This window comes from Serinus canaria, chromosome 2 (genome assembly GCF_022539315.1).
Source record: "Serinus canaria isolate serCan28SL12 chromosome 2, serCan2020, whole genome shotgun sequence".
Taxonomy (NCBI): domain Eukaryota; kingdom Metazoa; phylum Chordata; class Aves; order Passeriformes; family Fringillidae; genus Serinus; species Serinus canaria.
In genome coordinates, this window is record NC_066315.1 from 92,626,672 (window position 1) to 92,642,497 (window position 15,826).

Here is a 15,826-nt window from a genome sequence, read left to right on the forward strand (position 1 = left end):
AATATCAGTATTTGTGCCAAATGTTACAGAGGAGAATCTGCAGGAAATCCATCCTGTTGGTTGGTATGTTTGCAGTATAGATAACATATATGAAGTCAGAAGACAGAGAGAGAAAGATCAGGGAGAGAGAGATTTTTTTTTTCCTCTTAATTGAGAAGGATCTAGTGATTCAGTGTTATCTCACAGCCCAGTTAATGCTGTCTGAAGGGGGTGAATCATCTCCTTGTCCCATCTGTCAGTCTGTTGAATATGAGAAGAGCAGGCATACAGTGCCTTTAATTCATGTGTGTTTAGAACTGCGGGTGTGCATGTTGTTGTCAGTCTCTACAAAGTGTTAATGAAATACTCATCATCAAAGTGCCTGTGTTCTCTGGGAAGCTTAGGTAACCCACCTCACTTTGAAAGGGAGAATAAACCGCTCAACGTTTGGAGAGGGCTGGTTTTGCTAAGCAGAGAACGGGAAAAAAAAGTGAGTTATCAAATATATCTTGGTTTTATTCTCTTGGCATTTTAAAAAGTTTATCAGAATAGAGGTGCTAGGTCTTGTCTGTTTTCAGAGCACCTTAATCTCAGAAACTGAAAGTCTTCCAGTAACAAACAATTATAATTATCTGTATAATTCTCAGTTACTTTTATGTTTGTCCTCTGGTACTGCTAAGATTGTTACTTTAAAAATTCTGAAATGCTCCATGATTTGAATATGAATTTTGTTCTTTTTTTCATTCTCCTGGTTAATACTGCACTTGGGTTGTATATTCTTGTGTGGTGTTTCCTATTTTTCAAAACTACATAAGAATCTAGGACAAATGTCTTACTTTTAGTTATTGACTCACTGAGGCTGAATGTTGAGGTTCACAGCTGTGGAGGTGTATTCCTGAAGGAAATATGGTACTGTAGAAACCATGACGGTGGAAAGCACTGGTCTTAGGAGTCTACTGCATATCTTATAAATGCATAGAATGAAGCTAGGATATGCCTCAATTCTTAAACTTTCTAACTTTCTCTGTCCCTTTTTATTTTTTTTTTCTTTTCTTTTTTTTTCCCATGAGATAATGTATTTCATTGTACTATCAAATTATTTTGCCTCTGGAGCACGTAGGTACTGAAAAAAATAATCAATGAATATGTGTCTGAGCCTTTCTAGAAAGCTGGGAAAAATTGGTCCTAGCTCCAAGGTATTGTATGCCATGCAGACATAGACCTATATGAAAAAGAAAATAACAACACCCAGCTTATTTTGTTGAGGTGCTGTGCATAAAAGACAGCATGTAGCAAGTGAACATTTTCATATTAGTGACTGAGATAAAAACAGACACATCAGTCTTAGTTTCATAGGAGGGCACCATTTTCCTTTTGATACATATGTTCGAGGGAGGTGTATGTGTGGCCCTCTCTGTTCCCTAGACTGGGAATAGCTGAGAGGCACAAGTATCTCAGCAAAGTCACAGAGTGCTTACCAGGAAATCCACGTTTAGTCAAGACCCAGTTGTAGGTACAGAGGCAGAAGTGCAGCAGGCAGAGGGGACGGAGCTCAAACGTGCTGGCTGCATCTGTACCTTGCCCCAGGCCTTTGGGGTCCTACCTGGCTCCCTCCTCAGGTGCACTGGAGGTGATAAGGAAATTTCCTTATGACTCTGCAGGTGGATTGGCACAGAGTTCACAGGGCTTTGCTAATCTTGGTGTTTTGAAGACAAACAGTAAACATGTGGCTAAGGCCGAGTGATTGTGGTCATTGATGATTTCTGTTTGCATGTATGAGTGTGGGTACCAGCACGTGCCACATGACCCTAGGGGAGCATTTTTCCATTTGGGAAGCAGAAGAGCCCTGTTGAGAAATCTTTTTTTTCTTAATGGACAGGGTGAATGGTGCTCTAGCAAGGAGAGTGGAGTGGGTTGAAGGAAGAAAGGACAGAAAAGCAAGAAAAACCTGTGCAACAGAAAATAAGTGTGGCTTAGCAATTCATTGTAATCTCACATCAGTAGTCTAGAATCAAGTTTGGACTATGCTCAGTGTGCTGAGGTGAGATTCCTGGAAATCACATGCTTTTGTAAAAGATAATATGCAAAATCCTTCTTGTTGGCAACAGAGGAAAATGGTAATCAAAACAGTCAAGAAACATCTTAAACCTTGGATGTCTTTAAGCAGGATGCTTACCCTATGGCAATTTTAGGAAACAGTTTGCAACAACATTTTTTCACAGAATATATTCTGTGAAAATAGAATATATTCTGTGAAAAATATATTGTAAATATATTGTAATATTCTGTAAAATATATTGCTCACTGTTGTAGCCTTTCTCATGTGCCATAGTGTTGCAGAAAATTTTAGAGAAGGTTAAATAATTTTGGTGTCCTTTGTAATGGTACATGAAGTGTGTATGAATTACTGAGCAACTGTGTTAGCACTGGGGAGTACTTTCTCAGGTAAAAGTGTTTCAGAACTTGGCCAGTCTCGCAGAGGAGTGGTTTTCTAGGCCTAGTGTCCTTGCTAAGGTACATGCAGTTATCTGTAAACATCTGTAAACATCAAAATTGCTGTGATATTTAGATAGGTCAGGACTGTGATTTGCAAGACACTGTACTAGCATGATTAAATACATCTGTAAGTACTAAACTCCTGTTGACTTCTCTGATTTATAGGCTATGGTCACCACTGAAATATTGGTTTTAATAATTCATGATGGAAACATGTCTGGAATAATGTGTTTTTCTTTCAGAGAAATATCATTGTGGAAGTCAAAAGTGAAATAAAGTTTGATTTAGGAAGTATTGCACTCTTTCACAAGAATGAAAAATTATATCTGCTTTAAATAACAATTAACCTTGTAAGGCATTTAAGGCACTGTATTTTATGAAATGATTTAACAGTTGAATTAAGAGGGTGGGATTCCTGTGGAGCAGTTTGTCCATGGGGAGGGTTACTTTAGTTACCTGGTAACTAAAGGTAACTAAAGTTGGTCGCTCACATCTGTCTGTGAAGAGTCTGACTGTGGCTGCTAATGGATTTAGCTGCAGGTCACTCATTCGTGCCTGCTGGAGGTTTTCTTTCTTGGTGAGTTGGAATATTTGGTTACCATGATGAGGGAATTCTGAAGAAACAGATGAGGCATGCCCAGTGCCTCAGTCTTGTTTTGAAAGAAGATGAAGTGAAAGGCTTCCTTGGAAAGGTGTGTATCACACTGGGAGCCTAAAAAACCACTCAGAGATTTCTATCTAGCTGGCAGCCCCTGCTGTGCAATGTGTCAGCTTGCTTCCCAGGAAGCTCTGTAACCAGGACCTGACACTACCACAAACAAACAAAAAACCAAACAAACACAAAAAAAACCCAAAAACCAAACCAAACCAAACAAACAAAAAAAAAAAGGCAACAAAAATACCACAAAACCTTGGGTAAGGGTTTACACTAGGAGTCTATCAGAATTAGAAAGAACTTGCACATTTCTTAAAAGAAATCACCAAATCACCCTTTTTTTTTTCCTGATAAGATCTGTATATAGTAGTGAAATGTCATATTTACTTGCATAAGAATAGTTATGAATTTAGCAGGAAGTTTTAGGTAAATTCCTCAAATATTTTTATATTCTATGGTTACCCTTCCCATGTGTGAGTAAGGCTAGGAGCACTCGTAGCTCTGCACTATTACCCAACATCAGTCTGTGATGAATACGTATTCCTAGACAAGGTAGTAATTATGTTCTGATACCTGTAAATATGTAAGTTCTTGCATACCTTTATTATTACATGTAGTTCTGTTGAGTCATAATTAACGTGTGGGAAGAGGTAAGATCATATTTTAAAATCCATTTTCGGCATCGTGTGATACACATTCAGTAGTTTATGCTTTTTATTTTGAAGTAACCATTAATGTTCAATAAAAGTGCTGCATGTGGATCGGCATACAGCCTGTTTTGACTCCTCAATTACAATATTACTTATGTAAAGTCTGATAACTACATGGGTGAACTTTTTTCAGGCTCCTGGGAGTAAGAAAATGCTATTTTGCAGTTGAAACTGCATAACCTGCAGAAAGTAATGCCATTGCATTTCTTCTTATATTCAGAAGGTTTGGAGAAGTGTTTTTCTGACTTTCAGTGAAAATTCTAAATCATAAACTTTTTTGTAGGGCAGTGGGTGTGTATGGGGAGATGACTAGAATGACTTGTTTAGCTGCAAAAATCAACAGTCAGACTTGAATGGGCTAAAATCCGCTACAATGATATATGTTTCTAAACCCCTGTTTTTAATCAACTGCTCAGATAAATTACATAATGCCAACCTAAGTGTATTATTACAGGTATGTATTGTGTAGAACAGTTTTTCCATCTCTTTTTTTGAGTTTTGGAAATAGAAGTTTTTCTCCCTGTGTAAGGCACCAGCATTTCTGTAGTTGTTGTGAGTTGGAATATGGGTTCCTGCTCTGAAGAGAGTGGGAAAGCTGCTTGGTCTGGGCTTCCATCAACCAACAGGTTATCTGTTGGGCTAACTCTGTAAGAAGGTGAATTGATGGGAGGAGATGCTTAATTTCATTTCCCCAGGCAGAATCCCATGGCTGTTTTTTGGAATTACTCAAAGCAGCTGGCATAGGTGGAGCTACTGCTGTATCAGTCATGGATTGGGAAGTGCCAGGTCATGGCAGCAGAGCTGATTCAGATCAGTAGGTGGTTGTGGCATAGTGCTGAGGCAGCTGGATGGCTCTGGTGGCACCTGCAGTGGCGGCTCACAACTGCCTGCCCCAATTCACTCGCTTCACCCTAAAGAGTTTTTAGGTAGCAGAAGTGTTTTCAACTTTCAGTTCTGTTAAATCAGTTTACTCGTGTGGCCGTTAATTTTCTGAGCCTCTCAGATGTTTTTAATGTGGAACCAGGAACTCTCGGTGGGGAGTTTTGTAGGGGAGCTGGTGATGTAACTCTGTCCACTGCAGGCATGGGAGGTGTCCCCTCTCATTTGTGACTCAAGCTCATGTGCAAAATTTGTCATCTCATAGGATTTACAAAACTTGCAGAGTTTCACTAGGAAGCTTGTTGGCCAGTGCTGCTGGGGTCATAAGCTCGATTCCACGTGCAGGCGTGTTTTGGCAGCTTATGGCTAGGTGTGATTCATGTGAGATTCAAGGAAGGTATTGCATTTCCACAGTACTTCTGTTTCTTCATTGCTTGGAGCACCATGACTGCTCTTCTGGCTGTTCATCAGTGCTGAATCATCCATGGATTCCTCTGCAGAGAGTGTTGTTCAGTTGATGGATATTTTTAGGAAGTGTAAGAAGCTGTGTCTTCAGTTGATACAGAGCTGCTTAGTCTGGCAACCTGTACATTATGAAGGTGACTAAAAAGAAAATATGGATATTTTTCTAGCTGAGATGTTTAGAATAGTTGGCTGCAAGTTCCTACAAAGATTGTAAAAGTGAGTAACCCCATTGAGGTCAGTGACTCAACTCATTGCATAAAGATTGGCTCAGGTAGAAACTCTGCAGTGTGGTTTCCTTCCGGACAGTAAGAACCAAAGTCAGTGTTTAAGTCTCAGTGTTTCATCCTGAAGTGAAAACAACCTGTGTGCTCAGTTTTTAGTCAAGTAAGGTGGATTTCTGCTTGAGGCTGAAGTGAAAAATTAAGTCACTGTTGCTATAAGTGCTTGCATGTAGGTATGGTTTTACTTCCTAATCAGATATCTGCAGAACAGTTGGCACCATACAATTCCTTTCATAATTCATGTCAGATGCTTGGAATCCTTTTTTTGCCAAAGGATTACTTAGATTTCACTGTTTAATAGGTAGTATGAAGAAATCTATAACATTTAGGATACCCTTGCTAGTGGCTGGTTGCTTTTGTCCCTTTGGCTGAAAAGTGAGGAATTAATAGCAGTTACCTGTAACTAACTTCTTTCCAAGCATCTGCATTTATTTGTGCATGAAAAAAAAAATAAAGTAAATTCTAGCTGTGAGTGTTTATGGAGTGTTTTATGGATACAGGGTTGTTGTTTCTGGAGTGTTACTCCAAAAACATGAGGGAGGCTACAGGGAGGCAGGAGGACAGGATCACAGATCTGCAAGTGTTGTGTTGGCTTCATCATCTGTGTACTTCGACCTGTGTGTGTTATAGACCAACTTTGATAGTTTTTTTTTTTTTGATAAATGAGTGGAAGAATAACATTTAGAACATTTGCTTTTATATTTTGCTGTAGACATGTCTTACAGTTTTGTATTCTCCTCTGCTTTCCTTATGTTGGGAAGCAGGTGATGAGGAATGAGCTGATGCTCATAATTTGTAGAGCAAAGGCCAGTTTGAGGAAATTCAGGTCTGAAACCCAGTGTATATGAATTTATTTGTATTTTTCCTTCAAAAATTTTAGAATGTCAAAAATGGGTGAATTGATATTGCTGACCTCACAGTTGGAAAGTACAGGGCTTTTTGGTTTTTGGTTTTTGTGGGTTTTTTAATCTTTTTGCAATAGATAGTGCTGGTTTAAAAAAATCTGTTTTCAATTTAGCAATAAATTCTATCTTGAGTGCACTTACTGAGTTTGGATGTTTTTCAATTTTAATTTTGTGAGACCTTGGAAATGAATTTTTGTAAGGACTTATTTAACTGGATACAGTGATAACATGGAACTTAGAGCAAGCTGAATTCAGTGAATTGCCAAATAAGCACTGTAGACCCTCAAAATTTGAAATTTATCACTGGGGGTTGGGTGGGGTGGTAAAGTGTGTGTGTAAATAAATCTATAAATCTCTCCAAAAGTTGAAGTAGAGATACAGAATTAGATTGATTACTTATGACTGCCCATCACAGATGTGTACTTTGTCAAAAGCAAAGTTTTTGTCTTTAGAATCCTTTTGTACACAAATCAGTGTGTAGCTGGGGTTATAACAATATATGAGTTTGTGCAGCCTATTGCTTTATGCATGTAATATTGCTTTCATGCTTGTAATTTTAAGTCATGCATGTAATTTTAAGTCTCATGACTCTAAATGCTGTGATGCGCTGCATTCAAATCATCTGAAGGCAGCAGCTGCCAGGTCCTAAGCAGACACCTGCTTCTATGACAAGAAATATGTGGCACAACCATGAGTGTGCTCTAAAAGCTGAAATTTGCATGTTGTTGTTTAACCTGCATAAACTCTGTTAAGCTGAGATACGGCAGGATGAGCCAGAAAATAACAAAGAAAGAGTTGGCATTACTTTCTTAGGTGCTCATCATGAAAGTGGGAGCTGTAAACAACTCACATGTTCTAACCTCCACAGCAAATTGTTGGCAGTTAGTGTGGTGCCTTTTTCACTAATTGCTGTTTATATAGTGGTAAATGTGAATTCAAAAGAACTTACTTGAATTTTTATGGAAGTTTATAGTAACAAATTATTTGATATGTACTGCACTGTTTGTTATTAAAAACATGGTATCGAAAGACAGGGCCTCTACCTAATTTCTAATCTATTTTTGTTTTATGTGCAAATCTCAAAAAGAACATTTTTTTTCCTTCTCTGTTATGTCTTTTTTTTTTTTTAATAGAAGCAGGAAAGCTTTCTGCTGTTGCTTAAATGTGCAAAATAGACCAGAGAAGCATGGTTTTTTTTTTGTTTCCTTAGGATCTTTCACAGATTTTATCTTGAATTGTAAAAATTCTCATTGAATGTGAAAAATTTCTTTGTTATGTGTCATATTTGTATTTCTTTACAAATTTATTGGTTTCAAAAATGTTGTTTTGTTTTTATCTTTTCAGAATTTAAAGTTTGGTGATCCATCATGGGGAACCATGTAGGAAAACGAGAGCACAGCACAGAGAAGTCAGCCAAGGTGAGTGTAGAAAATGGAAGAGAGAGAGCCACTTGGGAGATATGTATTCTGTAAAACACGGGGTTTTTTTAGGACAGTAGTTGTTTACCAGATCACTGTTATCATTACTGTTTTGTAGTTTACACTGCAAAGTGATCGTGTTTTTAAAAGAGTGTCCTATGAGATGTGGCCAAATGAAGATTTTGTTGTGCTGGATTTAGTGAGAGATGTGATGTTTGATCCACAGTTGATATTAATCTTCTCAGTCATGGTGGTAATAAATGAAAGGGACTTAGAATCATGATACTGGAGAGTATCTTTTTTAAGAGTCAGTGAGCCGAGTTATATTCCTGTGTGGTGACAGTTTTTCATTTGGGCAATAAAATTGGCTTCATCTGTAAGAAAGACACCATGAAAAAGTAGGTAAAATAAGAGGATTTTTAAGGACAAGAGTGTCAATCCAAGGAAATGCAGCTTTAAAAATCTTCTCCCTAGGGGGGAAAAAAAAGGGAACTGTCAAAATGTTCATTAAAAGTTAGTATTTGATTCCTAAGCATCTGCTGACACTGTTGTGTATTCTGCACATAATGTGGTATTCTGTTTGCCTTCTGATAATATCTTGTTTATTTGTTTTTCTATGTTGTACCAGAAGAGATTTCACACATCTTAAAACAGAACATCTTTCTATATATATTTAAAAGTAAAAAAAACCCCATTGCTTGTTGCTAGCTATTGCTATCTTCCCTCCACACATCCTCATCCAAAAATAATAGTTTGCAGGCTAAGCCCACACTGTATAAAGCTATGGCCCTGTGCATTGGACTTGAGCTGTAAACAGGTAGTTCTGGGCTTTATCTGGAGCAATGTGGGTATTTTGCTTTGCAGTGGCAGATTATCAGCTATCCCCAAAAGGTGTACAAACTAGAACTCATACAGTTATTAGTTCCTTGCCATCTCCTTTAGGAAAGTGCATAGTCACACTGGAAGGAATAGGGAGAAAGCAGCAGGAACAGAGGGCAGCTGGCTACATATAGTTTTGTTTTGTGTTGGGGCAGTATTTTGCAAAATCCTTTTGAGGCCCAAAGTTTCACTTTGAGTACAAAGTATGAATCCCAAGTTGCTGTCTTGTGGTGCCTGGCCTTGCAGACTTGCCCTTTAGAAAACTCAGTTGTGCAGAAAAGTCAAATGCACCGAACAGAAACATTTAGCCAAATATTTTGATCCTTTCTGAGTAAGCATGTGAGATCCTGCAGGTATGATACATTAAGTTTACAGAGCTTGATGGGCTGCAGTGCACCTAATATCCCCTGCTTTGTTCTTTGAGGATAAAATTTGGCTAAAAAACCACATTGTATCTTCTCTCCTGCTGTGGGATCACCTGTGTTTGAGACATCTGGATGGCAGGTGGGTGAGTTGTGGGCCGCATCTGGCTTCAAAAAGCTAACAATTCTTCAAAATGTAATGGCCTGTGCAAGAGGTACAAATTCTGTGGTGATGTGTGAGAGTCAGGTGAAAGTGAGTCTGCACTTGGTATATAGGACAGAACTACAAGGAAATGGATTGCTGCAGTTCTTTGAAATTCCTTCTTTGTCCTAATCAGTTCATGGAGAATACTTGATTCTGCAATCCAAATAAAATTAGTTTACCAAAATTGTTTTGTGAAGCAGGAACTTACTACTAGTAGTAATATCTTCTGTCCTTCACTCATCCTCCTAGAGGGTCAAAAAACTAAAACAACAAACCCCTAAAGTTTCAAACTGGCAGTGCTTGATAAAAATCTCCCTTTATGCACAGAGATGTGCATGATCTCCCTTTATCTAAAACAGTAATCATGCCACAAGAAATTACAAGGCCATATATTTAAAATCAGGAAATATATTGTTAAGACACTACTATGGATTCCCTGTAGTTGGTCAACCTTGATTCAGTTCTTTCAGGCAGCATTAAATTTCTTAGTGGTTGCATTAACCAAACCAGTTTGTTTTGGGTTTTTTTCCCTCTTTTTTTCAAAGCTGAAGTAGGTTTTTTTGTTGTTGTTCAATATTGCTGTAGATAAGAACTGTTTTCCAATAATCTTCTAGACCTGCCGAAGGCTTACAGACACTGCAGTGGAAATGCTGATCTGCCTCTCCTCACTCCTAGTAACAGAACTGCAAGAAAGAGGCAAACATCTCACCAAGGGTCTTTCCAAATTTCATTACTTTCATTCTCCAGGCTGTTTACTTTAAGTCCTTTCCCAAAACTAGAGGTCCAAAGGAAAAACATGATTTTACACAGCTTCTTTGAACCTTTGAGGTCAGATTTACAGCCACTGTACTGATCCTGGACTGGTAGACCATTTCTCCACAAAGCTATTTTATGTATAGGGACATTGGAGAGATTGTTGCCAATTGCAGCAGTCTCAGTTCTTGGCTGTCCAGTAGATGTCCTTTAATCCAGCAATTACTATGAGGTTGTTTGGTGATTTTCTGAGTTGACATCTAGCTTCACTTTACTTTTAGTAAATTTGTGTATTTGAATTACACAATTAGAAATGGACTTCTGGAAAGTAATTACTTCATGAACTGTCTAAGGTGACACTAATGTGCTTTCAAATTCGGAAATTTACAGTAGACATTAAGATGGCTTCCCATGCTATGACACTTCCTTCAAAATATTATTCTCCTCTTGATATATAGATATGGCAAGCTACATTGATTATTTAATAAATAATGAGATACTGTGAAATTAATAATATTTGACATAAATAATGTGGAGGGGTATTTACAAAATCCTTCTCACAGCAATAGCATACACCACCACATTTCTGTGGGATTTTTTTCTTGTATATTTAGTGGATTTGCATTTTTTTAGAGTTTTGTAAGGTACAAAATATCCCTCAATGAACTCAGCATTTTATCTTTTCTTTTACTTTGATGATACTAGACTTTGCATCTGCTTAGTGCATTAGTAAATGTTTAAGAACTTATTTTGTTTACTTTCTTCTTACTGTTAATACTTGAGTTTGAACTTCACATAAATATATCCAAGAACAACAATAACAAAATGAGTAGGCTGTCATGAGTTTATTGCCCTGAGTTTCTTTAACTTCTCATTGAGCTGAATGTCAAGGAGTAAAAAGAATAGACAGTGGAGTTTTACTGCTTCAGCATTCTAGTTGCTGTGTGCTAATTTGTCATCACTGTGCTACCAAGTGGCACAATCTCTTTTGCAATGACGAAAGCTGCCTGTGTTACAACAGCACGGTTCTCTGCTACCCCTCACTAGAGAATTCCGCACAGCACATTCCTGCCATCCCAAAATCTTTGAGCTGTCCTGCTGTCTGTCAAAACTGGCCCTTAATGTCATGCAGGAAGAGGGCTTTGAAGGAAGGTTTCTGGCATTGTCCCACTTATTCCACAGCACCTTCCAAATGCTGCCTGGTCCTTGTAGCCTGGTTTCCCTGGTCTCATAGTACTGTGGGGAGATGGAAATCAAGCTTGTGACCTGTTATGAAACACAAAACCCACTGCACTGCCATGGCAAGGGATTGCTCAAGAAATTTATACAGGCCCGGGACATGTTAGATTGTGGAAATGCTGGGATTATCTACCTAGTCCATGTCCTTTATGTAACTGGGGTGTGCTGTAAAAAACAGCAAAGAACCAAACTAAATTGCTACTTCTGGTGCTGAGCTCTGAAAAGCCTTGGGAAATGTAATTGCAGGCCAAAACTGAAAACAGACATCATGATGAATAGGCATTCAATGTTTTATTTGAACTAAAAATAATCTGTTAATAATGACCAAGTCTTGCTGGGTAATGAACCTGTGAAAAATCTTGCTTTTGATTGTCCTGTGTTATGTACCTAGATTCTATAATGTGTTTTGCAGTGGTTGGTTTGATATAACTTTAATGAACCGACTGGTTCTCAGTGTTTAAGGAGATCTCAGCATAACTACTTAAAGCTAAATTGCTTCAATGAGCCTGTGTCAGTAAATCAGATAGTTTCTGTGCTGCTTTAGAGGAGATTCTATTTCCTCTCCTCTTTTTTCCCCCTGTTATCTTGCTCATGTTGTGAAATTAGCACCCTGTCTAAGGCTGCAGTCAGTTAACACTGATTGAAAATTTTCTGTCTCTTACTGGTGAAAGGGAGTTGAAATTCTTAAGATGACTGGCACACGATGGTAGTTGCACTGTTCATCTCATACATGCTCAGAGATCTGCAAGAATAAAAGCTTTCACTACCTCTCATGGCTTAGGCTGCTTACAGGCCTGAGCTGTATGTGTGGTTTTTGCCAGGTGCTTCCTCTTGGTATGCATCATAAATTATCAAAAAAGGAAAAAAACAGCAGATGAAATACTTTTTTTTTGCTTAATTAATTGCTCTGAAGTATTATTTTTCTAAGATAAAAGTTCATTATTTTTTAGTACATACAGCTTGAGAGATGTGACATAGAGATTGTATGGGTTTTGAAGTCTGGGGTACACTTTTCTGTAAAAAATAAAAATAAATAGTCTTATTGCCATACAAAATTAATCATGAAGCCTTCTCACTTTTTTTCCCCTAGCAAAGTTGTATAGCACTATTTTTATTTTCCAGGGTAATTGTGGGTTTTCTCAGAGTTTTACTCTTTCCTGTAAAGCAGAAAAGAGCACAGGAACTATTATGGTATATCCTTTGCTATTTGATGGATAGATTAAAACACTCCTCCTTGAGCCAGTATGTTTTCTGAAGGCAAGAGAAAAGGAGAAAAAAACCTTTAAAATGTTGAGAGTGCCAGTGTTTTCTGTGAGAGACTTGATGGGCATTTTCACCAGTCAGTTTTACAAGTTAGATATGCTGTGTAGGATCCTTATGGCCAGCTGGTGTCTGGCTATGCTGGTATGCCTGGTACAAGGATCTGCTGCTTTTGGAAGAGGCAAATCTTCTTCAAGGGTGCGAAGGGAAGTTCTGGGCAGTCAGGTTCAACAACACCAGTTGAATTTGATAGATGTCTGTTTTCCTCATGTTCCACCATCAACCTAGCTTTGCCCTTGGGCAAATCCTCACGTGTTCTCTCTGTCTTCCTATTTCATTTCTTAACCTTCGTGCTGTCTGACTGGATGGTTTGTTGGGATAGAGGCAGTGTCATTCTGTGTTAATAGCAGTGCTTGGAGACCTTGAGTGGAGCCTTCAGGCACTAATGTGCTTCTGCTGGTGAGATGATACAGAAATGACTTACTGTTTGAAACCTCTGAGAGTGCCAAGCATGAAGTAGCTGTGACATCTGTCCTCAAAAATTAACCTTAACACCAGCACTCAGCATGGTATCAGAGGTCTGTGTTAATGTTTCAGCGGGCAAATAGTTCTACTGTGGAACAACTTGTGTCTAAATCCAAGGAATGTGTTTCAATACTTGACTGTTCATTAAACTCTTTGGCTGCTGAATTTAGTACAGTCAATTGTACCTGCAGCAATGAATCTTTCTCATGTCTAAAATATAGCAAGCTCGTTGAAATTTTGTGAGGACGATAAATTGTACCTGAATTGAAGCTGATACTCCTACACTTCCATGTTTCCCTTTGTTGCATGTGAAGGCTACTGAAAGTACAGCGTTCTGCCTTGCAAGGAATGGATGGAAAAGATAAAAGGTGAGAAGCAAGGCAGGTCCGAGTGAGGAGCAGGTTCTGGCCCTGCCACAGCACCCACTGCTGATGTTTAAGGAGCAGCCTGAATTGTATAACCATGGCAGTATATCGCTAGATCTGTATTTCAGTGAAAAAGTGAGTAAATGTGTGGGCAATGGTTGCATAAAATAAGCTGCAAGCGTGTTTTTCTGTTTTGCATGCAATGGCTAAGTCTTGGTGCTCCTTGGTTTGGGTTTTGAGTTGGCTAAGCCTGCATGGGTGTAAAAGGAAGAGGTGCAGTCGCTGTGGTTTTGGCTGGGGAGGAGGCAGGGTGCTGGGCTTTTTTCTCCCACCCTCAGCCTGCAGAACTGGCTAAAAGAGGGAAGTGCACTCTGTGCTTTTTTTAAGGTCTTGTGCTTCAGATGCCATGTTTTTGTACAGTTCCCTCCTTGTTAGCTTTGATGCAGAACTAGATAAATGTCCTGTCAAGTGAGTTTAATGCCAGTGCCACTTAAATTAGCAAGGAGCTGGAAGAACAGGGGTGTAATGCAGCAGGCATTCTTTGTGAACTCTCTGTGAACTGTTCTAGCTGCTGAGATGACTTTTCTAGTAATCAGCCCATACTTCAGCCTGAGAACATGCTGTTCAGTGTTTTGGCACCTTCATGCCATAAAAATGAAGGGAAAGATGTTGATATTTTTAATTTTGAGGAAGCAGTAAATGACACGGCGATCCTGAAAGGGAGCAGTGTCCTCCTTCCTCACGGAACCTTTTACTGTTGTGGTGGTTGTGGATCAGCTTGTGGCAGTAATGTTGTATCACCTCCTCTGAAATTGGGTCAGATGAAAATTCTGATTTGTTACTTTGACCCTGGTTGTATTTGAGAAGAGCTTAGAAATCTTCTGCAGTAATGTGTTACCTTAAGATGCAGTTACATCTGTAAAATAAGTTGTGGTGAAATGTGTTCGCCCTTTTAGAGAAATGGCCAAGCTTTACCTCTGGGTGTCTGGTGTCAAACCACAGCAGAATCTCCAGTGTCTAAGACAGTGACTGGCAAACCTGCCCTGTAGCACTTACTAAAGTACTAAAACCTGTTAAAAGTGCATTTTAAAGTTTGTTCTTGTCTTTTTCCTCGAAGTGCTAATTCAGTGGTGCTTGATGCTCCTGGGCAGCAGCTGTGAGGAAGAGTTCTGGAGCCATGTTTCGTTTTAATTCTCAGTTTCTCACAAGTGTATTTCTGATAATGCAACTGACTGTGCAGAGAGGGTAGTTGTAAGGCATAGTTTTACACTGTGCATCACTGCAAAGTCAAAGCACTCTCATATCAGATGCTAAATATTCTGCCACAAGGAAAGAGGGGTTCCACATTAGGCTGAGTTGAATTTTGCTCTCATTTGTAAATTCAACAAGTGTGCAATGGAGATTGGAAGGAAAAGGTTGTAGGGCTTTCCAATGCAAAGTATTGCTAACAGTAACTCCTTTTTGCACTTCATAAGTTGGATTTCTTGAGTAATTTGAGCTATTTGTATAGTGAATAAATTTAACTTGTCTGCAGCTCCAGTTCAGAAATGGATTTTTCCACTTTGAGGAGAAATGCCATGGAATGATTTTCCGTTTTATTTAACTTTTTCAGGCCATCTGCTTTAAGTCGATGGAAATACTTTGGTAGCATTTGCTGGGGGAGGAAAAAAAAAGATTTTTGTGAAAGGAAATTGAAAAAAATTTAAGCAGAATAATATGATGTTACTCTGTTGAGATATGATTTGCTCTTTAAAAAATCTGATCTTTCAGTGCAGCATCCAGCGAATGTGGCCATAAAGATATTAAAGATATCAAAATTTACGTAAAGCTAAAGGCCACGTTACATGCCTGTTACCTTGAATGATTAGGGGGACTTCTGAGCATCAGTTGCAATCAAGAAGAGGCAAAAATGGAAATCTTGCATTTTTGTCACAGTGCCACACAGTGAAGTTCAGTGGTGTGGCTGGACTTTAGAATTGAAAGCTGAATTTAGGGAGGCCTGAGGGCACTCAGCTTGCTTGGAACTCCAGGCAGCTCAAAAAACACTGAAGAGACCCAAGAGACCCAGAAATCTTAGCAAGTCTGTCACTAATGGGATATGTCTTCAAACAGGCACTGATCAAAACAGTAGTCACCATTTTTGTGTCCTCAGATTTTCCTGCTCAGTGTAAGAGATTCAGGAATGGATTCACTGTTTGGTGGTGCAGAGGTGTTCAGATGAATTATGGAAATACCAATATACCAGAGATGTTTTGATTAAAAAAAATTGAGACTGTGATGTTGAAATCGGAGTCATTTGGGGTTTTTCTTGTTTTGGTTTTGTGGTCATAGGTAACTTATCCATCTAGCTCCTTCCTTTATCTTCCTTCTGCTTCTTTCACCCAGTTTCTTCCTGCATGCTATTTTCTGCCAGCACCTCTGATGCAGTCAAAATGCATTGCTTTGATTTT

The 15,826-nt window shown here is 38.7% G+C and overlaps 1 protein-coding gene across 9 annotated transcripts in view; it reads left to right on the forward strand.

The window, feature by feature from the left end:
• Positions 1–15,826, forward strand: part of MBP (myelin basic protein) — a 108,894-nt gene that overhangs the window by 17,934 nt on the left and 75,134 nt on the right. For 7 of the 9 annotated variants that reach the window (XM_050971829.1, XM_009101571.4, XM_018908203.3 and 4 more), the window contains exon 2: positions 7,715–7,788. In XM_050971829.1, coding sequence (XP_050827786.1) covers positions 7,738–7,788 — 51 coding nt within the window. In that variant the 5' untranslated portion in view covers positions 7,715–7,737. Of the gene's footprint in view, positions 1–444; positions 470–7,714; positions 7,789–15,826 lie in introns of those variants that run through there. The other 2 variants (XM_050971832.1, XM_050971834.1) reach the window with 2 other exon arrangements.